The 26,233-nt window shown below is 46.3% G+C and overlaps 1 protein-coding gene across 8 annotated transcripts in view; it reads right to left on the minus strand.

Annotated features, from left to right (window-relative positions):
- Nucleotides 1-26,233, minus strand: part of AFF3 (ALF transcription elongation factor 3) — a 632,364-nt gene that overhangs the window by 136,245 nt on the left and 469,886 nt on the right. For all 8 annotated transcript variants that reach the window (XM_070798074.1, XM_070798072.1, XM_019969793.2 and 5 more), the window contains one exon: nt 718-769. In XM_070798074.1, the coding sequence (XP_070654175.1) occupies nt 718-769 (52 nt within the window). The remainder of the gene's footprint in view (nt 1-717; nt 770-26,233) is intronic.

Genomic DNA, 26,233 nt, shown 5'->3' on the forward strand with positions numbered 1-26,233 from the left:
TAGGTGATGAGAAAAAGGAAACAGAAGCGGAGGAAAATCTGTCTTTCAAGTTTTCAAACTTGCTTTAAAATACAAACATTTCCTGAAATGCAGAAGTGAAAGTGATGAATGTTAAGTGGGTATTTTTTCACCTTAACTGACTGATCAGAAGAGTATTTATAACCCCCTGACTGATGTCTGGAGCTGATAAATCAACACCAGAGGAGAACGTTTCAAGCACATTTATCACTTAAGACAAACAGGCTATTCTGAGTGTGATTATTTTTTATTCATCACTCTAGCTTACCTCCGCATTCACTCCTGCTCAGTGTTAATAGCATCTGTGGAAGACTTCTCAATATTTAATGCTACAGCGTGCTTACTGCATGCTGATGAGGTGAAACTCACACATTTGATCTCCAGAAAGCCAGTAACCTTTCCAAAAAAAGTTTCTATCTCACACTGAAGCCTGATCCCAGGCGGCTTCCATGTAAATAGCTGCTGTTGGCTTCAACGCCATGAAGATACAGAATTACAGCTTTAAGGGAAATTAAAGGCCAAGATATTTATATTTGAACAGACTGGCTGAACGGCACAGAATCCTGTCATCAGCAGAGGACACCCAGCAGCCAAGGGTATTGCAATCTAGCATCCATACGACTCAACACCCAGGACCGTCTACTCAGTCAGTGTTACCATGTCACATTCAAAGAACTGCAACATGAAAGAAAATCTTACCTGTTCATTCTCCTCTTCATCGCTGCTTAGCTTAAGGTCATCTTCTAGCATTCTGAAAGAGGGAACACAAAGATACAGATACTTAGCAAATTCAAGGGACTTCAGCACCAAAATACCTATGTTAGAGCAACGCTTCAGTAACGAGTGTAGTTGTTCAGTCGCTAAGTTGTCTCTGACTCTTTGCAGCCCTATGGACTAGAGATCAAACCAGTCAATGCTAAAGGAAATCAACCCTGAATATTCATCAGAAGGACTGATGCTAAAGTTGAAACTCCAATACTTTGGCCACCTGATGTGAAGAACTGACTCATTGGAAAAGACCCTGTTTCTAGGAAAGATTGAGGGCAGGAGGAGAAGGGGGTGATAAAGGATGAGATGGTTGGATATCATCATCAACTCGATGGACATGAGCTTGAGCAAACTCTAGGAGATAGTGAAGGATGGGGAATGAGTGTATTAGATTTCCTTATTGAAAAAATGTTTCCTTTCGAGCCCTTTTCCTCCAATGCCACATGAAAATGAACCCTCAGGACAGCCGTAGGACATGACAGGAAGCTTCAAGAATACGAAGTTTTAAACAAACAGAATCAAACGGGTGCTTTTCCTTGTGAAAGTTTAATTCCATAATTATTTGTTCATTGTTTCCCATGTGGCAGGGGCTTGGCCATATCTCTATTATTATTGGCGAGAAACAGAGGAGGAGAATGGACAGAACCTTGCCAAGAGCTAGAAAATAGTAAACTTCAGTTCTCGATGCAGCTGTTTGGTGTTCCCCATCAAAGATCTGGAGAAAAATCACTGTCTGACCATCCTCCTGGATGGGGAAAAATCAAATAGCAGGAAACTTTCTGAAATATCTCGTCCCTCAGGTACATCATGACAGATCCAGTGGGAAAGCATATTTTTGGGACCATGAAAGTTAAATCCATGCTTTCAAACTGTGGTGCTGGAGAAGACTCTTGAGAGGGCCTTGGACTGTAAGAAGATCAAACTAGTCAACCCTAAAGGAAATCAATCAACCCTGGATATTCATTGGAAGGATTGATGCTGAAGCTGAAGCTTCAATAATTTGGCTACCTGATGCAAAGAGCTGACTCATTGGAAAAGACCTTGATGCTGGGTAAGACTGAGGGCAGGAGGAGAAGGGGATGACAGAGGATGAGACGGTTGGATGGCATCGTTGACTCAATGGACATGAGTTTGAGTGAGCTTTGGGAGACAGTGAAGGACAGGGAAGCCTGGTGCCCTGCAGTCCATGCAGTCACAAAGAGTTGGACATGTGTTAGTGACTGAACAACAACAAGTTAAAAGTCAAAAATTAAAAAAAAAAATCTGAAAAAGAATAGATACATGTATATGTATAACTGAATCACTTTGCTGTACACCTGAAACTAACACAATATTGTAAATCAACTGTATTTTAATTTGTTCGATGGACGATACTGGATGCTTGGGGCTGGTGCACTGGGATGACCCAGAGGGATGGTATGGGGAGGGATGAGGGTTCAGGATGGGGAACACATGTATACCTGTGGCAGATTCATTTTGATATATGGCAAAACCAATACAATATTTTAAAGTTAAATTAAATAAAATTAAAAAAATACAGGATGATGATAGATATATAAAAAATTAAATTTTAAAAAGAAACAAAATTCAAATGTTATTATTTCTGATGATGATGAAACTGTACTCTTATCAGCACTGCTGATTTATTTCTTTATAGAATAATTGTTTTCACAGGACGTCATTCAAAAGAAATCTCACTAAGAAGCACATCTAAACCCAGATGAGTGGAAAACTGCTCTGCCTGAAGCAATGGGGAGAGTCCGATTTGGGACGGACACCGGGGCTCTAGGGATCAGTCTGGAGGCCACTGAGTCCCTGTGCTCAAAAGGCCTCGCTGTCCTCTCTGAAGTTACCTTCATAGTCCAAAGCCTGGGACTCCCCTGGTGGCTCAGGGGTAAGGCTCTGTGCCCCCATGTGGAGGGCCCAGGCCCCATCCCTTGTTGGGGAACTGGATCCACGTGACACAATTAAGGGTCAGATGCTGCAGCTGAGATCCAGCGCAGCCAAATAAATGAAATAAATCTCTTTTTAAAAGTCCAAAGCCTGACCCCTAAAATGTATTGTTTCCTTTAAAAGTTAATTATAGGCCTATTGTTGATAAATTCCTCTGATTATTTAACGATTTCTTTTTTGATAGAAACCATTTTAAAAGTCTTTATTGAATTTGTTACAATATTGCTTTTGTTTTACACTTTGGTGTGTGTGTGTGTGTGTGTGTGTTTCAGCCAGGAGGCATGTGGGAGCTTAGCTCCCTGACCAGGAATTGAACCTCCACCTCTTGCCTTGAAAGGCAGAGTCTTAACCACTAGAAATGGAAGTCCCTTCTGAATAGTTGTAGTAATTTCAGTGACTTTTGGGACAAGCTTGGGGTAAAGATCTGCCAGGGCAGGGTGTGGGCTCAGTTCTGCCCCAAACAGCCCCTCACCAGCCCCATTTCCCTCTTGGTAAAGTGAAGGGTTATAAATCTGGGCATCTGCAAGGTCCAGTCCTGTTTTAGATTCTTTGAGTCCACAAGATAAATTTCAGGCCCCTCATTTCCTAAGGTAGAAAAACTCTTGCATTTGTTCTAAAGAGCACGACTGTGAAGTTTCCGAGCAATTTTCCTGTACCATGTAAGCCATAACCATTAGGGCACCAAATCCTCCCGCAGTTGTGGCCATTCTACCAGGAGCAAGTGGTATCCTTCGTTATTACTTAAGCCAGAAGCAAACAAGCCAAGCACCAGCAAAGGCTGCACAGCTGCACTGTAACTGCCTCTACATCCGTGTGGCTTATCACTCACTTCCCCCAACCTCATGAAATCGTACGTGGGCTTCCCAGAGAAGAGACTCCACTGGGATTTATTAGAGCATTTTCTGGGACTGTGTGTCCTTCATCCTGGGACCCTAGTGACCAGCAGGGTGGTGGCACAGAGTACAATACCCATTGGTTGCCTGGGCACCTATCACAAGATGACTTTCCTACCTAAAGGCATAATTCCTTTCTGATGAAAAGGACAGCTTCTTTCCCCCACTGCCTGTCTTGGGGTCAAGTGTCACCTGAAACTTGGTTTAATCTCGAGGACTGCTCTGTAAGCACTGAGGGTGGGAAGGTGGAGGGAAGGACATATCATCATGGTTAAGGAGCCCTTGTTAGATGGAAGTCATGTCAAGGGTGACTGAGGAGTTTATCTTTGTATGGACAACACTGTGTACAGATTTGAAGACCACTGTCAACCAGAGGAAGACACTCCGACATGCCCCAGAGCCAGGGTTTTTAGCTTGATTGCACACCAGTCTTCTGGGAGCTGGTCCCTGGGAGCTGTGCAGAGAAAAGAGTATGTGGCCGCTTGCCTCTGAGAATCCAATTAAAGTCCAGAATGTCTTGAAATAGGAGAAACTGGTGGTGGGAACACCGAGTTCGACAGCTTATCCACACTGCACAGCACCCCGGGAAGCCTCTGCCAGCAGCACCTGGGACCGCAGTCTTGCAGACAGTCACACCACCCGGAGCTCAGATGCCAACAGGCACATGCTGAGGCGACTCAGGCTCAAGGCCCCCCGAGGACACGCCCGGCCCTTCTGCTCTGTCCTGGCCACAGCAGAGTCCTTGTGACTCAACTTCCAAAGCACAGCGCTTGTCCCTCTCAATGCTGGGAAATGTCAACGTGGCTTCTTAGCCTGAGGAGGACCTGAAGAGTATCTGAGGTTAGAGAGGAAAAGAGAAAAGCTGGGACCACCTAAGACCCTCAGGACTGTCCCCACTGGGTGCAGACTGTGGCTGGAGGCCGCCCTCCACCCACATCCACACGCACCATCAGAGCAGTCTGCTCCAACTCCAGTCCCACCCATTGACCACATATTTATCATCTGTTTTCTAAAGGAAATAGATGAGCTTAAGTAAGTTAAACAACAATAAGTAACAACAAAAGCTTTAAGCCAAGAGTGAAAGAAAATGCGAGCTAAGTGTTGGTGAGGACGCAGGGCAGGGGTGAAGGCCGACTCCAGCACTCTGAAGCACTGAGCTCGGTGACTGGGGCGGAAGAGGAGGGCTTGTGCTACAGCACCGTTGGCTCGCAGGGCACCCCGCGCACGCCTGCATCTCTAAACCCCTCCAGCTGGGCCCCACCAGGCCCCCCTCTCCACGTCCGTCGGCCCCTCCCCTAGACATCCCTGCAGTACCCTCCTAGGGATCCCAGCTCCTGTCCAACAGTAGCAGCTCCCAAGGTGGCAGGCCTGCTGAGCACTTTATAGACGTGACCTCATTCAATCCCACAGCATCTCCTTGAGGTGGATGCTGCCGGGGCAGTGGTCCTCAGGGGTCAGACCATGCGCTCTGAAGTCGGACCACCCTGGGAGGAATCCTGGCTTTGCATTCAGCAGGTCCTTTCTCAGTGGGTTTCCTGAGAAATCATTACACAATCCTTGGAAAGGGCTTAGTGCAGAAGCCAGTCCAGAACCAACATTCAACACATGTTCATTTTTCATGAATATTCCTCCTTTACCTCTGAGGATAAAGCCTTGGAGCATTTAGGAAACTTGCACGTGTCAGCAATTTGGGACAGAAGATGTTTCTGTAATAACGCCTTAAAACTAAGCCATTTGCTCTATTTCCAGGCCATCCTGAGAAGAAAAGATGACGTTTTCTGGAGATTGTGGAAGGGGAACATATTTCAGGATATAATTGCTGCCATGGTTGATGGATCTGATGTGACTTTATGTCTACACAGGGCAAAAAGCATAGCCATCAGTCTGAGCGCACAGGAGATATGTCCTGGAGCCTGTGGTTGGTCACATGACACAGAGTCCCTTAGCAGGGCTCACAATCTGATGACAATAGGGATGCTGAGATAAAACAGTTGATAAAACTCTGCAAATGAAGGCCAGAGAGCAGAGGTGCAGCCAGAGGTGCAGCGAAACCTGGACTTCACGTCCTGAGTGCCCGAGGAACTGTCCCACCGTGTCTGGACCACTTCTGGTCAGTACCTGGTGGTGACTTCACTGTGGAGTCTGGTCGGGCAGCTGAGAACCAGGACCCTGCAGGACTGAGGCGGGACTTTATTTTAAACATACATCTAGGTGATTCAGATCCTGTTCGTTTCTCACTGGGACAATGTGTAGACAACAGTTTCCTAACATTAATGTCCCAGCAAGGTTACAACATGCCCCCTGAGAGCTGAGTGTGTGTGCACGCTCAGTTGTGTCTGACTCTTTAGCGACGCCATGGACTGTAGCCCACCAGGCTCCTCTGTCCATGGGACTTCCTGGGCAAGAATACTGGAGTGTTTTTCCTACTCTAGGGGATGTTCTTGACCCCGTGATCGAATCTGTGTCTCCTGCACTATTTTATTGCTATACCACCATCTGGGAGCTGTGCAGAGAAGAGGGTGTGTGGTTGTCTGCCTCTGAGTTCTGATGGGGAACCCAGTACAAACACTTCCCTTCACAGTTGGCCAATCCCACCTCGGGTGGACCGCTGTTTCTGGAAGTGAAGGATGAATGAAAACACTGCCTCACGACTGACAGCAGGATCGCCATCCAAACTCCCAATCACTTACTCATTCTGTTTTCTGCATTCTTTCGTGGTGGGCACCTCTTTGGAAAGCATACTGTCTTCCAGGGCTGGTTCTTCTCACACATTACATTCAAACCAGTACCAGAATTTTTAAGGGCCTTAACATTTTGAAGGTCTGGCATAACCAATTCTCATAGAACTCAATTGCCTCATCTGAAGGTAAGGCTCTCAGAAAAGTGAGGATTTCAATACAACCCTTTCAATTTGGACAGAGGAGCCTGGCGGGTCCCAGTCTAGAGGGCTGCAGAGTCAGACATGACTGAAGTAACTTAGTATGAAGCATGCACTTGCAACTTTAATATTTGAAGATGGTAGCTCTGGCTCAGTGGTAAAGAATCTGCCAGGCAGACCCCTTGGTGGGGAAGATCCCCTGGAGGAGGAAATGGCAACCCACTCCAGTATTCTTGCCTGAGAAATCCCATGGACAGGGGAGACTGGCGGGCTATAGTCCATGGGGTTGTAAAGATTCGTACATGACTGAGCTCTCACACACACACAGCTTTATGTTGTGGCTGCTGCTTATATTTTTGATGTTCACAATTCCTCAGGAAGCAGAAATAGTAGCCTACCCTTCACAGATGGCCAGCTGCTCCTAGGGCTCATCTTTTTACACAGGTATTGCAAACAGCCACATTAACTACCTTCAAATATGATGGCAGTCATTTCACACAGCACTGGTTTTTAATTAATAGTATTTCCCCGGAATTGCTTGTCATTTGGGACCTTTATCAGATCTGAATCCTTTAGTCTTTTAACGTTCATCTCATGTTCTTAATGGCTTCTTAAAAATCGGATTTTTAATTGGGCCGTTTGGTTTGCAGATTTGTTTCTATAGCTGGTGCTTCTACAATCTCCACCTGTTTGAGATTTAAAGTCAAAGACAAATGCTTATGACTCCCTATTAAACATGTTCATATATGCAAATATCTATTCTAACAATTAGCTGTGGTATGTTAAACCTACCTGTCATGCAAGTTTATCCCTCTGAAGGAATTCCCTGAGCCTTCCTCTCTGCTGCTTGGAACACAGGAGGGGAACTTATAAAACTCATCTCCTTGTTTCTGAAGTCCACTGCTCTGTCAAGGTTACCGCTACCATCTGCCTGGGCTTATTTTCACTAACAGGTGGCACCCTTCCTCTCTGTGTTCAGAAGAATTCAGCTTGTGCCATTCCCCAGTTAATTGAGAACCCAGGTGGCCTAGGACAGGCTCAGCCAGAGTTGGGGATGTAGTGCATCCAGGTCACAAGTGAGGGAACTTAGTCTGGAAGCCAGTGTAGAGATCAGGAACAAGACAAAGGGTGGTCTATACAGACGGCCTGAGACTCTTCCAACTTTGAGTCTATCCTACCCAGGGGAGGTAAAGATGTCATGTCGACATCTTTCGAAGCGATGCTGGTTCATGGGAAGATGGCATCTGCTCACACAAGTCTTTCTGGATCCCCTCTTTCCAGGATTGGTTCTAGCTGTTCATGAAATTGCAAACTGTCTTCTGAGCTCTTTCATCCATGTTCACTCCGGGGTGAAAGAGTCCTATAGCTTTCCTGTGTATGGCCTAATTTTTTCTTAAGGACCTTAAGTTCCAATGGTCCTTTTCTTCTACTGAGTCTACCTGCCGTCTTGATATAGGCCTGTCTTCCCTAGGGGACAGCATCTCATTTCCTACCACTTAAGACCCTCACAAAAGCCACCCCCATTTAGGAATCCTGCCAGGCCCTAGTGAGACAATCAAGCAGATAGTCTCATGCGTGTGTGTGCTTAGTCGTTCAGTCATGTCCGACTCTTTGCAGAGGCCCGTCAGGCCCTCTGTCCATGGGATTCGCCAGGCAAGAGTATGGAGTGGGTTGCCATACCCTTCTCCAGGGGATCTTCCTGCCCCGGGGATTGAACCCAGATATCCTGCATTGCAGGGAAGCCCAGGTAGTCTATTATCTGGTATCAGTACATTAGTATAGAATAAGTGGAAATCAAAGGAAGGTGAAAAGCAACACTAATACAAGGACGCAGCCTGTGGCTCTGGAGTGGGGGGTGGGATGGGGTTGGCAGCACTGAGTCTGAGTTCTTTCCCTAACGAGCTCTGTGAACTTGGCAAATCAGTCACTCATTCTGGACATGGTGTCCTCAGCTCTAAAATTATGCTGGGATAAAATGAACTCTACAAACTCTTGTGGCTCTAAATTCTGACTCTCTGCCTCTACTAATGGGTGGAAAGTCCAGCCAGACTGTTGGGAGTTTAGCGAGTTCCCTGGATCTGAGTTGACACGACTCATTTAAAAGTAAAACTGCCAGGTTGATTAAAGGGTCCAAGTTCCACCCTGGAGCCAGGAGCCTGGAGCGAAGTCCGGTTATTTCTTTGAATGTCTACTTCCTCACATGTCAGGTGAAACATTTCACATAATTTACATAAAAATGAACACGGCAGTGCCTTTAGAGGGTAGAGTGCTATAGAATGTTTGACTATTTCTAGAAACATCTCAGATATGCAGATGACACCACCCTAATGGCAGAAAGCAAAGCAGAACTAAAAGCCTTTTGATGAGAGTGAAAAAGTTGGCTTAAAATTCAGCATTAAAAAGTCTAAGATCATGGCATCCAGTCTCATTGCCTCATGAAAAGTAGATGGGGAAAAAATGGAAATGGTGACAGATTTTATTTTCTTGGGCTCCAAAAGCACTGTGGATGGTGACTGCAGCCACAAAATTAAAAGACATTTACTTCTTGGGAGAAAAGCTCTGACATACCTAGACAGCATATTAAAAATCAGAGATATCACTTTGCTGACATAGGTCTGTATAGTCAAAGCTATGGTTTTTCCAATAGTACGTACGGATGTGAGAGCTGGATCATAAAGAAGGCTGAGCACCAAAGAATTGATGTTTTCAAATTGTGGTGCTGGAGAAGACTCTTGAGAGTCCTTTGGACAACAAGGAGATCAAACCAGACAATCCTAAAGGCAGTGAACCCTAAATATTCACTGGAAGGATTGACGCTACAGCTGAAGCTCCAATATTTTGGCCACCCAATGCCAAAATATTCGCATCACCTTTTCCTCATTGGAAAAGCCCCTGATGCTGGGAAAGATTAGGGCAGGAAGAGAAGTGGGCAGCAGAGGATGAGATGGTTGGATGCCATCATTGACTCAATGGACATGAGTTGGAGGAAATTCTGGGAGATCGTGAAGGACAGGAAAGCCTGGTGTGCTTCAGTCCACGGGGTCGCAAAGAGTCAGACACAACTTATCAACTGAATAACAATAAGAAACATCTCTCGTGTGATATGGTGTGAAGGATGGAGCCTTGCCGGCAAGCACCAGCTACACTGAGTCTATAATAACTGAGCATCTTCCCAGGAACAAAGGTTCTTGTGCCAGGTGGTCATGAGAACTGGACCGGGAGGTAGTGGCCACTCCCCACCTGGCTCAAGGCCAGGAAAGTGTTCTTTTTTCTGTTATAAACTAACCAGTTGTCTCTAGATATTTTCTATATTCTTCCTTATTATAGTGGAATGTGATCCCAAACACACATCTATCAGCTTAGGGGCAGTTTAAAAAAACTAGACTCATATTTTTCTTTTCTCCTAAGAGCATCTACAAATAAAATCAGATGGCACATATGCTAAATGATGAGCAGAGCAGCACAGCAATTTGCCGAGAACCCCCAACAAGCCTTCGCCAAGCGCTCTAGGCTCTGTTCCATGTAGCACTGGAAGCATACGTTGTCTTAAACACTCTGTGCCTGCAGGAGCCTTCATTCTTTCTAGGGAACAATGTTTCCCCGAGTTCCACTGCAAAGGCACATTTAGAAAAGCACGTAGTCACAGGCCATTCTTCCAAGTAACTGAAACAAGGAGCTGGCGGCCAAGTATACTGAGCAGTTCCTCACCAGATTAGTCTTCCGGGACAGCAAGGACCCCGAGGTGCTGTGGCAGAATGTTTACAGAGGAAAGCAAACTTGGCAGGCCCATTGTTCTGGCCTCCAGTGCCTAGGGCAGCAGGAAGCTCCCTGCACAGGAGCCTTGGGACTCAAACCCGGGCCAGCGGTTCTTAGACACCTGAGGGCTTGTTAAGACACAGGAGGCTGGGCCCACCTCCAGGTGTGGGAATGTGCCCCCCCATATTTGCATTTATAATAAGTCCGCGGGTGATGCAGAGGCTGCCGGCCAGAGGCCACGCTTTGAGAAGCCCTGGGCTAGGCCGTAACCTCCTGCCCACAAAGGTTTATTACATCTCGAGTCAGCCACCGAGGGCAGAGAGCCTGTGGGATGGTCCCTCGAGTCTCCTCTGAGGACTTACTGGGGCCTGTGGTCTGGGTCGGGGGGCCTGCGGCCCTGACACTCAGACACACCCCAGTGTGAATTCCTCCCCAGATCTCTCCCAGTTTGACCTGGGCCAAAGGGTGGGATCCTAGAGAGAACCAGGGAGAACTCTTCTCACTCACTCCCACATCTGCTAAGGAAAAGAGCTCATTCACCCGACCAGCTGAGCCTGACTCACTGGATACAAGCTCCCAAGGCTTGTACCTGCCCTCAGAATGTTGGGTTAGCCAGGCATGGAGACCGGTGACCCAGGGAGCCCCCGAGCAAGGCACTAGAGGAGGAGGGCCGTGCTGGCTTCAGGCTCCTGCAGGGCTCGGCTGGAGTCGAGGAAGGTGATGCCCCGGCATGGTGGGCCCGGGGATGGAGGGAGATTATATCCTGCACCCCTATGGTGTTCTTTTTGAAAAGTGATACACACACATGGTTCAAGACTCCCCCTGAAGATAAACTATCCAGGGAAATGTCTCCCTCCTTCCTGTCCCTACCTACTTACTTCCCAGTCTGGCCCCCGAAGTCACCACTGTCTGTAGCTCCTTATGTATGATTTCAGAGTTTATGCATTAACCAGCAAATATGAATGCAGCACCATGGGCCCCTTAGAGTTGTGCTCAGTCATGTTTGACTCTTTGCCACCCCCTGGACTGTAGCCCGCCAGGCTCCTCTGTCCATGGGGTTTTCCAGGCAGGAATACTGGAGTGGGTGCCATTTCCTCCTCCAGAGGATCTTCCCGACCCATGGATCGAACCTGCGTCTCCTGTATCTCCTGCATTGGCACGCAGATTTTTTACAACATGAGCCACCTAGGAAGTCCCAGTTCAAGCCTAACAGGCCATTAAAATGTTCTAATAGCCATGTGAAAAAAAGTAAAAACAGGTAAAATTAATTTTACAACATATTCAATATATATAAATCAACATTATCATTTCAATGTGATAACATACACATTTTCAGGGCTCAACAGTCATGTCTGGCCAGTGGCTGCCAGACTGGACAAGACAGGCTCAGAGCTTCTGCCGAAGTGAGGACTGTTTGTATCTCGAGGAAGTTTCACGTCCCTGCCCCCCCCGCCCACCGCCCAACCCTCAGCCCCTCTTTGCCTCTTTCAGGGGTCACTCTTCTCTACATTTCCTTCCCCATGGGGTACACCACAAGCCTGTGATGGTAAAGACCCTGATAACTCAAGAGCGTGGAGGAGATGAGCAGGAGAAAGGCAAGGCTCTGGTCAGAACAGATGTAAATGTGCACCCCCGTTGACAATTCCTGGTGGGGACAGGGACCCCAAAGGCCAGTTAAATATGTCAGTGACCCACCTTGCTCCCAATTCCGAGGACACTATCTGCTCGGGACCTGAAACACCACAGTGTCTTACAAAAGAGCTGTGAGGATAAACCGGTGCACAGCTGCAGGCAGTTCACAGAAGGATGTGCATTCAGGTGCCACAGCCTTGGAAAACAGAGCAGGGTAAGTCTGTCTACTCTTTTCTCTCATTGATCATGTCCCCGCTTCTCTTAGATGTAGTATGGACCCATCTTACCAAAGTTATTTGAAATATCCCTTTTTTTTTTTTTTTTTTTTTAGTTATCTATTTTTAAAAGTGTGCTGGCTGTTCTTTTTATTTGGAATTGCAGTTCTAGCAAGGGGATCCGGGCAGCTGGGCCGTTTTCTTGAACAGTTCAAGCCTCTTTCCACCCAAAAAGCTGTGAGCACAACACGCAGTTGGGTTGATTGTGAAAACAAGAAAATGTTCCCTCTTTTCCCTTCAGGGCACTGTAGATTATAAAGTAGCTTTCTCAGAACTATTAGACTTGAAAATTGCTTCCTCCTGAAAGAATTACAGGGAAAGAGGGCTGGCTGGACTCGATCATCTCTATAAAAAACAAGTTGCACTTTAGAAAGAATACTTTAATAGGGAAGGCTTGCACCTCAAAGCTGGTTTTAAAATTCCCATCTTTGTCTGTTACAAGGACTTTTAGAAAATTAGCTTCTGAACTAATGTTTTTGGTATTAGAGGATTCTAATACCTCTAATTCTAATTGGAGGTTTCTAAGACTTAGCAGCAGCAGCAAGGCGTGATGAATTCAAGTTCTGCAGACCTGGGAGAGAGGTCAGGGGACCTTGACTGGGAACTTGGAGTTTCCTATGCTGCATGGGGTTGCTAAGAGTCAGACATGACTGAGCGACTTCAATTTCACTTTTCACTTTCATTCATTGGAGAAGGCAATGGCACCCCACTCCAGTACTCTTGCCTGGAAAATCCCATGGATGGAGGAGCCTGGTAGGCTGCAGTCCATGGGGTCGCTGAGAGTCAGACATGACTGAGCGACTTCACTTTCACTTTTCACTTTCATGCGTTGGAGAAGGCAATGGCAACCCACTCCAGTGTTCCTGCCTGGAGAATCCCAGGGATGGGGGAGCCTGGTGGGCTGCCGTCTATGGGGTCGCACAGTGTCGGACACGACTGAAGTGACTTAGCAGCAGCAGCAGCAGCATGCTGCCCAGACTTGACCATGGGCATTTGTTTACATGAACCTCTCAGAAGGGGATTGCGTACCTACCCCGAGGGAAATGAGAAATGAGATCTGCACCAACTGGGCTCCAGTCTGTGATGCCAAATGTTGATGGTCAGTAAATTGGAAACCTGGTTGCCTATTCTGTTTCCTAACTAGTGATTTTGGAGGTGGTTTGCTTATTTCATTCATAACTTTTGACAGGAAGGATGTATTGAATCTGGAGGGGTCATACATAGGGCAGGCAGGTTAAGATGTGTTCTTTTGTTCACAATATTGCTGCTGCTGCTGCTAAGTCGCTTCAGTTGTGTCCAACGCTGTGCAACCCCATAGACGGCAGCCCAGCAGGCTCCCCTGTCCTGGAGTGGGTTGCCATTTCCTCCTCCAATGCATGAAAGTGAAAAGTGAAAGTGAAGTTGCTCAGTTGTGTCTGACTCTTCTCGACCCCATGGACTGCAGCCCACCAGGCTCCTCTGTCCATGGGATTTTCCAGGCAAGAGTACTGGAGTGGGGTGCCATTGCCTTAGCCCAAGTCAAAAAAAATGTATATATGTATCTGTATAATCCCTTAGCCAGATTCAGTTTCATTGCTCAGAGTTCAGTGTGCTCTGAATTTTATTAACTTGCCTCAAACATAGTATAAAAAAGGATAACAAAGACACAGTCCTATCTCCTGACCATTCCTCAAAAGAAACCAAACAATAAAAATAAACAAACAAGAAAGCAACTAAGTAACAAAGCCAGCATAGGGCAGCCAGGTGGAAGTGGGGCCTTGGCAGAAATAGTGCACAGACAGAAGCCTATAGCAAACTTTTCTCTCAGCTAGGACAAGTGGGGAAGATGAGATACAGAGACTGGAAAAGGATCATGTTGAATCCATTTTGTGATTTCATCCTCAACATTAATTATAACTACCTAAAGCCACTTTGTATCATTTGACTACTTTTATTAATTGTATAATGTTCTGTTAAAAATATAGGATCTTTTCCATACATATCTGTAAGTATAAAGTATATAAATAAGAAAATAAAAGTTAATTAAGTATGTTATAGAATCTTTGGAACTTGGTAAAACTGCATTCTGTTTTGAAGCAGTTTTAGTTAAACTAAAGAAACTTAAAAGTTTTCCTATCTGGGCGTGCTGTCTGTGTATGTCTATGTAGGTTTGTACTGATTGATCCATGGGCATTTTATTGTAGTGTGACTTTCTGCCTTGCAAGTAATTTATTTCTGTTCACAATACTAGTTTTTGCATTTTTGTGGCAATTGCTATTGACAAGTTGACTGCTGAGACAGCCTCTAATTAACAGATTTATTTGAATAGATACACTGTGAAGGTTAGGAAACAGAGTCAAGCATAATCCCCTAATACGTAAAGGCAGGGATGCTGAACTACACTCACGTCACATGTTCCCTGAGTATGGCCTAACACAGTGGTTTCTAGACTTTATTACACAATGGAATCACTTGGGATCTTTTAAAAAATATCAGTGCCAGGCTTCCACTCCACCCCCACATTCTGATGTAATAGATCTGGGATGTGATTTGGGCATGTAGAATTTTAAAAGTTCCCAGGATGATTCTCATTTATAGCCAAACATAGGAACCACCACATAATACAGCGAACTGGACCGTCTGCAGAGGGGAATATCTTGAATAGCTCTGGTCCTTGGAAAAAGTCCCGAACTCTGAGTTTTAGTCTGTCCGCTAATAAAAAGGCATGAAAGTCAAGACACAAATGAGAATAAAAGTGAAAGCGCACTGGAAACTGGAAAGCCTCCTAAGGGTTTCTCATCCATGAGGTCAGCGTTACCTGTGTTAAAGCACTGACTCATGGGCCTCTTTCCCAGAGATGCTAGTTTAATTGGACCTAGCCTGGGCACCAGCGTCAGTGCAGTCTGTCCTGCCGCACAGGATATGGCATCTCAGTTCCCTGACCAAGGATGGAAACTGCACCCCTTGCATTGGAAGCATGCTCTTAAGCACTGGACTGCCAGGGAAGTCCCAATATTGATATTTTTGGCAAGCATCCCAGATGAATGTACTATTCAGCCAGGGTTGAAAACCAATGCCTAATTCCAAACAAATGCTCACCTTTTCATTAAAGCCGCTGCAATCTCCATATCTTATCTGAATTTGTACAGAACTAGTGCATTGTATTAAGACCATGTATCAACTCAAGTGCCTTCACCTTTCCCCCAAGGTAGAATTTCCAACTTCCATTTGAATACAAATGCTTCCAGGGAGGTGGGCACTTCCTGAATGCCTAGGGTAGGGTACAACTCACCCTTACTAATGAGTTAATAGATCAGAATTCTTAGTGGTTGTTTTCAGCAACCATGGGCAATGCTGGGGCATCTGAGATCACCTTCTGGCTTTTTCTTCAGCCTCTGGGATGATATAGAGATGCTTCCATAGGTTATCCTGCCTTCCAAGGTCTCTGGAGAAATCCGCAAACTTTCTTCAAGACAGTACAGCACAGTTGTTGCTGTTGTTCAGTCGGTAAGTCATGTCTGACTCTTTGTGACCCCATGGACTGTAGCACACCAGGCTTCCCTCTCCTTCGCCATCTCCCGGAGTTTGCTCAAACTCATGTCCATTAAGTTGACAATGCCATCCAGCCATCTCATCCTCTGCCTGCCTGTAGTGTTTTGGGTTAGATGTCACCAGTGAGAGATGCCTGCATAGCATTTGGAAGGTGGAAGGGTAACAGAAGGTTTGCACTGGGGCAGTGGAAAGCAGGCGTATAAGCTCCAGCAGGTGGTAGATACAAGGCTCTTCGAGAGGTTTCCAGGATCCTTCTGGGAATAACACCTGCAGACGCCAAGACATCTGAGATGACCGTTGGCAGTTTTCATCCATGGCTTTCCAGAACTGATCACTGATTTCCAGCTGGCCCCTGACCTAGCTTACCTAACCCTCCTGATGGACTTGGAGGTCACTCACGTCCTGTGTTAAGTGTCTTCCTATTTGAAACACCTCGAGTGGCTTCTCTTTTCCAGACCAAATGCTAACTGGTATGTATAGTAATTAAGAGCTTGAGCCCTGCAGTCAGAAAGCCTGACTGATGGATCCACATGCCTGTTTTGCCACACACGCACTGTGCATACTTGTGCAAAGAACTGAGTCACTCTCTCAGTTTCCTCATCTTTAAAGTGGACAAACAAACAATATTCAGCTCCTAGGAATGTAGGAATTCTATGGGGGGAAATGCATAAAACATTTTATATAGTGGCTAATACGCAGGAATTACTCAATATTCAATATTAGTATTGGAATTTTATTACCCATTCTGTCTTGTAATAATCACCATGGGATAACGTAAGTTCTTTTTACTTTTTCTAAAAGAGAACATAAACGTCTTAATTTATTGACCACCTCCAATGAGTCAGGTACATTCTAGGTACTAGAAATAGAAAGTTGAAAAGTCTTATGGCTCATAAAGGCAGATAAGTAAACCTAGCAAAGTAAGTAAAAAGTGGGAGCACAGATCCCCATCTTTTTTCCTTGTCAGACAGCCCTGCTCCTCTTTTTCTTTCCTCATAGGTTTTATTCTCCCATATCTCCTGCACTGGCAGGCTGATTTTTTTTTTTTTACCTCTGAGCAACCAGGAAAGCCCCAGACAGAGGCTATTATATGAATCTACTCACCCTCTCTGCCACAAACCTAATAAGCAGATCGCTTAAATGTAAGGAGAAGGAAAAGCCATCTATGTTCCGTGTTAAAGAGAAAGCATCCTATTATCTATTCATTGAACTGGGTGGGGGATTGGTAGATGATCCTCAAACCAAGGCATTTTGTGAATTCACCTTTAATTTTACCATTTTCATAGTACTTTGCATAATACCTCTGATGCTTCTAGAATTTTTCACTATAAAACTTATCCAGGTGGTCTGAATACATATATCAAATAACCTCAATTTAAAAAATTTCTCATACATACTAATTCACCACTTCTTTTAAAGTGAAAAGGGCTGAAAATTAGGTCAAGTATATGAGATGTTCTACTTATAATTTTCAGGTATACACATTGGCTTTTGCAATGGGAACTTTGACAACCCATTCAAATGCATCTCTGGACTTCCCTGGTGGTCCAGTGGTTAAGAATCTGCCTACTGATGCAGGGGACACCAATCTGAACCTTGGTCTGGGAAGATTCCACGTGCCACAGGGCAACTAGACCCGTGTGCCCCAACTACTGAGGCCCGCAAGCCCTAAAGCTTGCGCTGTACAACAAGAAAACCTACTGCAATGAGAAGTCCTTGGGTCGCAACTAGAGAAAGCCTATGTGCAACAACAAAAACCCAGCACAGCACCCCCCCCCAAAAAAAAAAAAGTTAAACAGATCAGTATAACCCCTGCATCTGTATCCACCAATGATATCCTTTGGGGAGTTGTTCTCATGGTGATAAAAAACGTATCAAACAATCTATGCATATTAAACCCTGTCAGCCTATTGAAAGAGTATGGAAGGTCCTTAAAAAATTGAGTTGCCACACGGTCCAGCAATCCCACTCCTGAACATATATCCAGAGAAAACTATAACTCAAAATGATACACAAACCCCAATGTTTATAGCAATCGCAATCCAAGACATGGAAGTAAACTAAATGTCCATCGACAGATGAATGGATAAAGAAGGTGTGGTACACATATATACAATGGAACATGTTTTTAGCCATAAAAAAGAACTAGGAGGACCTCCCTTGTAGTCCAGTGGTTAAGAATCTGCCTGCCAATGCAGGGAACACTGGTTCGATTTCTGGTCTGGGAAGATTCAACATGCTGCGGGGCGACAAGGGCCCGTGTGTCGTAACTACCGAGTCTTCACGCCACAACTACTGAAGCTTGTGCACCCTAAAACCTGTGCTCTGCAACGAGAGAAGCCACTGCAGTCAGAAGCCCCTGCACTGCAACTCTAGAGTAGCCCTCGCTTGCTGCAACCACAGAAAGACCACGAACAGCAATAAAGACCCAGTGCAGCCAAGACATTAGAAAAAAAAAAAAAGAAGGAATTCGCTGGTGGCCCAGTAGGTAGGACGTGGTGCTTTCACTATCAAGGGCCCAGGTTCAATCCCTAGTTGGGGAACTAAGATCCCACAAGCCTTGGGAGCCACGGCATAGCCAAAAAAAGAGAATGACATAATACCATTTGCAGCAACGGAGATGGACCTAGAGATGATCATACTTAGAAAGTCAGAAGGAGAAAGGCAAATATCATATGATGTCACTTTTATGTTGAATTTAAAATATGACACAAATGAATTTATTTACAACATAGACTCACAGACACAGAGAACGGATTTGTGGTTGCCAAGGGAGAGGGATGGATTGGGAGCTTGGACTTCCCTGGTGGCCCAGGTGTTAAAACTCTGTGCTTCCCATTGCAGGGGGCATGGGTTCAATCCCTGGGTCCCTGGTCCAGAAAGCTGTGTATGCCACGCCGGTGTGTCCCCCAAAAATGTAACAGACTGAGTAGTCTGTAGACACAGCTAAGGGGTGGAGCTGCAATGTGTCTCCATGATAGCTACAGGCACAAATCAAAGGCTTGTCATTATCTGCAAAGTAGTTAAATTCTGGCCAAATAGTCATTTTAAGTCCTAACAAAGCATTCATACTCTTGACCAGTAAGAGTAGAACTTTCCCCAGATGACAGATGTCTGCATATGCAGGCATAACCGGTTAAGGGTTTGGGGGACACCCTTGTTTCTTGGTCTTACTTGGTCACTTTGACTTATGTGACATTTACGTGATACTCCTTCTTAGAGATGCTCCGTGCATGGCTCTCTGGCCTCTTGAGGGTCTCTTTAACTTTGAATTTCTTTGATGAATCCACCTCTTCTGGTCACTCCTCAGAAGCTGATGCAGTCCTAAGATCCTGCCCCCAACTCTCCGATCTTTTGCACCCTCTCATCTCTTCATCTGCTCCCAAGGATGACCACTGTGACCTTATCCTCCACTGTTATATGCCCCAAACCAGATCCCACTACCTCCCCACCTAAAATCCAACATTCACTGCTGAATTCCATGTCCACCTGCTCATCTGTACGCAGGGTTTGGCTTCCCCTCTCTCCTCCTTCCAGCTTGTTCAGCTTTCTCTTGAACCCATTTCTGTCTCCACCCCTTCTCACACTCCAGATCTCACTGAAATCGCTTACTCCCTCCCTCCCGTCATTCCTCTAGATTCTATTTCCCACCTTGCTTCAGTCCATCTCAAATCTACGTTGTCCCTGCTGCTTCTAAAGTACACAAACCTCCTCATGGCCTGGCCTCAACTCATGGCAGTTGTTCCCCTGTACTCACTTTGCACTGACCTTGACTGTGGCTTCGAGGACCAGGCCCTCAGAAAGCTGAGGCTGAGCAAGTGCCTTCCAGCCCTGTCAGGCCCCCTCACCGCTCTTTTTCTCTCCCCATCGGACCATCTGAACCAGAATTCCCTCCCTCCCACCTGCACTGCACTCCCTGTTCCAGGGAAATCTCAGGCTGCCCGGTTCCCAAGGCTGGTCTCCAACCCAGGAGGCTCCCCATCACAGCTCTGTCCCGCCAGCTGAGTGTGAGTTTCAGAAAATTTTAGAGTTTCAGGGGTCCTCTGAGAGCTCTATGAGGGATCTTGCAATATACGTGTGCCCAAATTATCTTTATGAAAGAGGCAGACACCGTGATGAAACTCCGCCGGAGATACACGTAGAGGCCGGACTCCTGCAGCCTGTGGTCCAGGGCAGGGTTTTATTTTGGAGCATCTGGTGACACAGTGCCCTTGTGTCCTTTCTCCCCACACCCCTGCCCTGGACTATTTCTCTGCTTCCTCTGACCTGCCTTCCCCAAAGATATTTACCTCAGGCCACGGGCAGGGGACTGAGGCCGTGAATGAACTTGTGCACTAGAGAAATCCTCTGCAGAGGGACTGGAGAGGCGTTGGTGACGATGCAGACCAGTGGCTGATGAACTGCGTTGTCAGTGGCACCCCAACCCTTTTAGCAGGGGAGAGCCTGTGCAGGAGGGCAGGGGCCTCAGACATCTCCTCAGCCACCTTAGCCCCCCAGAGGGAAGCAGGCTGTGACAGTGCGTGCCGACAGCCCTGCAGGGTCAGGAGAGAACTGGACTTAAGGGAAGCTCCCTAGGACGAGGGCTGTTAGATAAAAGGTAGAAATTCATTCTGAGGGAGGTTGTGTTTCAGGAGGATGTTTACTTAGTGATTAGGAACCAGGGATGGCTCAGACCCTGAAGAACCCGCCTTCAATGCAGGAGGTGCATGTTTGATCCCTGGGTCAGGAAGACCCCCTGGAGGAGGAAATGGCAACCCACTCCAGTATTCTTGCCTGGAGAATCTCCATGGGCTGAGGAGCCTGGGGGGCTACAGTCCATGGGGTCACAAAGAATTGGACATGACTGAACAACTAACACTTTCTCACTTTCAAGAACTAGGGAAAGGCTAAGTTCACTCAATTAACTTAGTGTTTAACATGGGGTTAATGTTATCTAGAATTCAGAAGCCTTTAAGGACTTTTCAGCAGAGCCTTCTTCCCTTCTCCTTGGGAACCTCTGGAAGCAGTGACTGGTCATCAGTCCCTGAGGCTTGGCTGTGCTGGCTGGAATGCAAGGTCAGAACAGCTTTGCTGAAACCGAGGGGGGGTGTGGCCATCGCTGCAGGGCCCACAACCTACCTCTCTGGGCCCCGCTGCCTCTTGCACATCTCAACCACTGTTATCTCTTTCCCCTGCAGAACTGAGTCCCAAGGCACGAAAAATCCCCAGCTGTTAAATCCAATGTTGGCCTTTGCAGAGGTCTCCCATTAGCCCAGGGGGCCCCTCTGGTCAGGGGACAGGACAGTGCATTCTGTTGATCCCTTGGTCTTGATCCCTTCTTCAGCAGCAGTGTTCCTTATTCTCGCTCTTATGTGTCATCAACCGCAGCAGATCGTACCCCACTGATCTGGTGGCTCAGATGCTAAGAGCTTATCAGTTTGTGGTGGTCAGAGGTGGGGATTGTGCCTGGGAGGTGCAGGCAGCATAAGGAGGATGGGCTGATGAAGGTCCTGGAGGAGTTTTCGAGGAGAGGGGAGGAGGAGCAGCAAGTCGTATCCTACAATCTCTGGGTGCTGCGTCCTCATCCGCAGCCTGCCCCCTTTCTCTGTCATTTGGACTGCACACACCTTTGAGGGTCCAGGTCAGATATGCTCCTCTAGGAAGCCACCAGACGGTTCGCCTGCTCTGGTCTCCTGTCTTTGAGTACCACCACGGACCCCTGTCCTGGCTGGGTGCTAGGGGTTCCCTCCTCCTAGGCTCTGAAGGACCAAGATGATGTATGTAACTCCTTGCATCCTGTGGTCAGGTGGTCAGTAACAGGTGAAACAGTGCGAGGGGGCTTGGCATCAAAGCTTCCTGAGGCTGGAGCTGCTGCAGCTTTGTGGAGGCTCTGAGCCCATCCAGATACAGCCCTCTCAGGGTCCTGACACCTTGCACAGAAATGCTCTCTCTCCATTTCACCCCCTAGCCCCGCAGGGCCAGTGTCATTTGAGCAGGGGCTGAGAATGTCATATTCCCATGGTCACTGTCACTCCAGGGCTGAGCGTGGGGCCCCTGACAGAGCAGGAACTTAACTGAACAGATTCTCCACCGAACCAAATGAGCAGAAATGGACCACTGTGGTTACAGGGGAAGAGCTGGGCAGCAGAACAGGAGAAAAGGGCTAATACGATGTCACGACGAGAATTCGTTCTAACTGCAATTCAAGTCTATTAATTGATAGGAACGTTAAGATCATTACTCCAAATGGGTACCTCTAAATGTGATTGTTCAAGAAAATTTTATTTTTCTCTGCGTATATTTCAGTCATATTCTTGGAAAGAAACCTTCTTCCCACTCTTAGAAAGTGCAGAAACCGGATGTGCTCAAATCTAATTTTCATATGGAAAGAGTTTACATACCATTAGGATTTCTTACCTGAGATCATCATTTACAGTAATTCTAAGCTTTTTCTATTAAGGAAAAACACTTAAGCTTTTCCTTTTTTTAGAAGCCAGGGTGATTTCAACCAAAGAAAAATGAAAGCATTAGTGGATATTACAGAAATGGCATTGCCTCCTAGATCCTGCAGTTTGTAAGTCCTACGTTTATTGCTGGTTCCTTGACAACAGGGAAATGACTTTTTAAATCTTATGACACCAAGTAAATACTTCCTTCTACCTTTCCCTTATTACTCAAAAATAAAGTCATTAATTTTTTTTTAAAGAATGAACATGAAAGCCAGTGATTTTTGGTGCCTTATTTATATTTAGGTTGGTAATAAGTAAAGCACTCACAATACCTCTTTCTTTTCCCCTCATTATTTCCAATGTTAAAATATCTTACACACATAATACCCAGGCTTTTCACTATGTAAATACGTGCTTTTCAGAACTCTGCAGGCAAGGACTTCCCTGGTAGTACAGTGGATAAGAATCCTTCTGCCAATGCAGGAGACAGGGTTCTACCCCTGATCTGAGAAGATTCCACATGCCTCAGAGCAACCAGCCCGTGGGCCACAGCTACTGAGCCCACACTCTAGGGCCTGGGAGTGGCAACTACTGAGCCCAAGTACCATGACAACTGAAGCCTGTGTGACTAGAGCTTATGCCCTGCAAGAAGAGAAGCCACTGCGATGAGAAGCCTGAGCCATCTCAACAAAAAGTAGCCCCCAGCTCTCTGCAACTAGAGCAAGCAACTAGGTTCCAGCATAACCAAAAAAACACAAAAAAAAACAAAAAAACCCTCCAGCCAAGAAATTGAAGACAGGCGCTTTAAACACTCAAAGGATTTTGTGGGCTCAAAGTCAAATTCTGAAGGATGACCCATTTGGCTGTTCTTATCCCACTGATCTGGTGCCTCAGATGCTGAAGAATCTGCCTTTAATGTGTGACATCCAGGTTCAATCCTTGGGTTAGGAAGTTCCCCTGGAGAAGGGAATGGCTAGAATCCCATGGACAGAAGAGCCTGAGAGACCAACTTTTTCACCCCACTGATCAGGCGGCAGGTGTAAAGCCAGGGTGCTTGTAGTCAGAGTGGCCCCTGGGCAGTCAGTCTCACTGGCAGCCCAGAGGAAGCTGGGGGCTTCTCGCTGGCAGCCCAGAGGAAGCTGGGGGCTTGGTGTGTAAGTGATTCGATTTCTGGCTCTACTTCCTAGTGTTCTTTACCAGCTTGGTGATCTGGTGGTAACACTGGCTGTCCATTTCCAGCTCTATAAATGATAACACAAAACACTCTCTCAGAATGGCGTATTTGAAAGAAAATATGTTGAACAAAGGCTTTTGTATTCCCAGGAATGAAATGTTATCAAAAGTTTATTACTTGTTATGAGAATGACTACAGTTTCAGATCTAGGGGATTTATCTTCTAAATATTTAGACACAACTGCCCGCCCCCCACATCCCCACAAGAGGGCATCTCCCTTCATGAGCCAGCACCCTGGGAGCTTCTTGCTACTTGCAATGTATTTTCAACCTCCCCTGATCCACTCTACCAATTCACATGTTTGGGTCAACCTTTCCCTCACAAATTTGGGGTATCATTTTGATTTTCAGCCTAACTTAAGATACACTAGAGAAAGAGGCTAAATGTTGTCAACAATGCTTTAAGAAGTAATAAGAACAGTTGCATTTCTGGGTCAGCTGTGAGCAGCCTCCACACCTCCTCAATGACCTTCAAATGTTCAACTCGTCTACTTAAAAGAAAGCTTTGAATTCCTCAAGTTATGTATGATATGAATAGGAAGTGGCTGATAGCTATACAGGAAAAAGTGCTGGGTCTGGAGTTAATTTTTGACTTTTAACGTTGTCACTTACTTCCTAGCTCTATGGCCCTGAGTAATTTAACCTTTTCAGGTCTCCACTTCTGAATATACATTGAGAATAAATAATACACATCCCATCAACTTTAAAGGGTTGAGTAAGGTAATGTAGATGAAAGTATTCTGCAGATTTTAAATCACAGAATAAATGAGGATTTATATCAGTGTAGGCTCAGAGCCTCATATAGAGTAGGGTCTCAATAAGTGGAAACTGAATTGCAGGGTATGAAAGAGTCACCACTAATTCCTCTGGCAACTTGATGAGTAATCCAGGGGTGAGGGAGGGTGGGAAATCCCGTTGGCAGATTGTACTTTGGTTTAGCATGCTCCAATCCGCTTTCTTAACTGACACCGGGATGGAAGTAATGAACTTCAATATCTGGTTATATGGCTCTAAGGAATGGCTCTAAGGAATCAGTTCAAACACAGGGAATTCATTTAATCCTTGATGGCATGGGCCCCCTGGAAAGGCAGGCAATAGGCCTGGCCTCAGTAAGTATCTGGAGAGGGCAGACGTCCAGCTGAGGGACACCCCTTTCCTTCCCTCTCCTGTCCCCTCACCTCCAGCCTGCACCTGCCTGCCTGCCTCCTCCCCAAGCCAGGGACCTGGGAGCCCCGGCTGGGTGCTTCTGGCCTCTTCCTTCTCTTATTCTGCTTGTACCTGTGGCTGGTTTCATTCACCTAGGCACTTAATTCTTCTACTGATCCCTGTGGTTCCTGGAGCTTTATGTCTCTGCTTTGAGGTCAGAGATGGTATTTCAAGTGTCTTTTGAGTCCCCCAGCCCTAGTCTGAGGACGAAGTCTGCAGCAGGTGATAGCTGACGAGGAGCCCGGACACCGTGAAGATGCTGGGCTGTGGTCCTGAAGGCTGCGGGCATCCGTCAAAGGACTGAAAGCAGGACAAGGACCTGCTTAGCCCGTCTTTCAGAAAGACGGTATTTAGGGCAGACTTGGTGGGAGACTGGGAGAGAGCGAAGCCAGATTTTAAGGGAGGGAAAAACAGGGCTATAATCCTTATCTGAAACCCTCAGGTCTGGATGTGTTTTGGGTTCAGAACATCTTTGCATTTTAGGAAAGCAAACCAATGCTTACACCACACAGCCTATACATCCCAGGCAGGGTCTGGGTGCTCTAATGACTAGATATTCACAGCAAGTGGGATAAAAGCTGCACATCACTTTCAATCGGTTCTGCCAGAGGAATTTTTAAAAACCTCAGGTGTTCAGAGCTTTTAAAGTTTATGGATTGAGAGAAAGACTGTGGGTTGGTATTTCAAGGAAAGCCTTCTAAGAAGGATGGGTCTTGCTGACCAAAGACTCTTGTGTTTTGCTGAGTGCCTGGAGTGGAGTAAGTGGAGGGGTCAGGGAGAAGAACTGCTCAGCCCCATAGAAGGCAGGGTGTCTGGATTGTGGGCAGAGACGGGCAGAGGGCAAAGAGAGGGGCCGGCAGGCTGGTGCAGGATGGATGCTGAAGCTACCCAAGGAAGCCAGGCAGAAGAAGCTGGTGGGGCAGACAAGGGCTTTTAAGAACAGAAATGCCTAGTCCTCAGTTTGAAATCATCTGCATTGTTTTCTGTAAGTCCCCTCTCTGTCTGTCCTCACATACCTGATGACTGCCTACAACAGGACCGTCTAAGAGTGATTTTAAAATTTCTAGTAATAGTGCTAAAAATAAAAAGAAATGGCGTAATTTTAATAATATATTTTATTTGACCCAATACATCCTAATAGTGTCATGTAATCAATAAAAGGGTTTCCCTGGTGGCTTAGATGGTCAAGAATCTGCCTGCAATGCGGGAGACCTGGGTTCAGTCTCTGTGTTGGGAAGATCCCTTGGAGAAGTAAGTAGCTACCCACTCCAGTATTTTTGCCTGGAGAATTCTGTGGACAGAGGAGCCTGACGGGCTACAGTCCATGGGGTCACAAGGAGTTGGACATGACTGAGTGACTAATACTAACAATCAATAAAAAATTACTGAGACCTTTCACTTTTTTTTTTGTACCAAGTGTTTGGAATTTGGAGTGTATTTTACACTAACAACCTTCTCTCCAGTCCAGACTCTCCACATCTCAGCAGCCAGCTGTGCCTGGCGGCTCCTGGACTGAGCAGTGCAGCCCTAGATTCCCCAGGGGCCTCCGGGTTGGGCGGGGGGCCCGGGCCCTACTCCGAGCTCTGTGCTGGGTGAGTCTCCCTGGGGGGCTCTCACAGACTCAATGCTTCTAGTGCTGGACAATCTGACTCCAGTAATTCA

The sequence above is a fragment of the Bos indicus genome, chromosome 11 (assembly GCF_029378745.1).
Source record: "Bos indicus isolate NIAB-ARS_2022 breed Sahiwal x Tharparkar chromosome 11, NIAB-ARS_B.indTharparkar_mat_pri_1.0, whole genome shotgun sequence".
NCBI lineage: Eukaryota > Metazoa > Chordata > Mammalia > Artiodactyla > Bovidae > Bos > Bos indicus.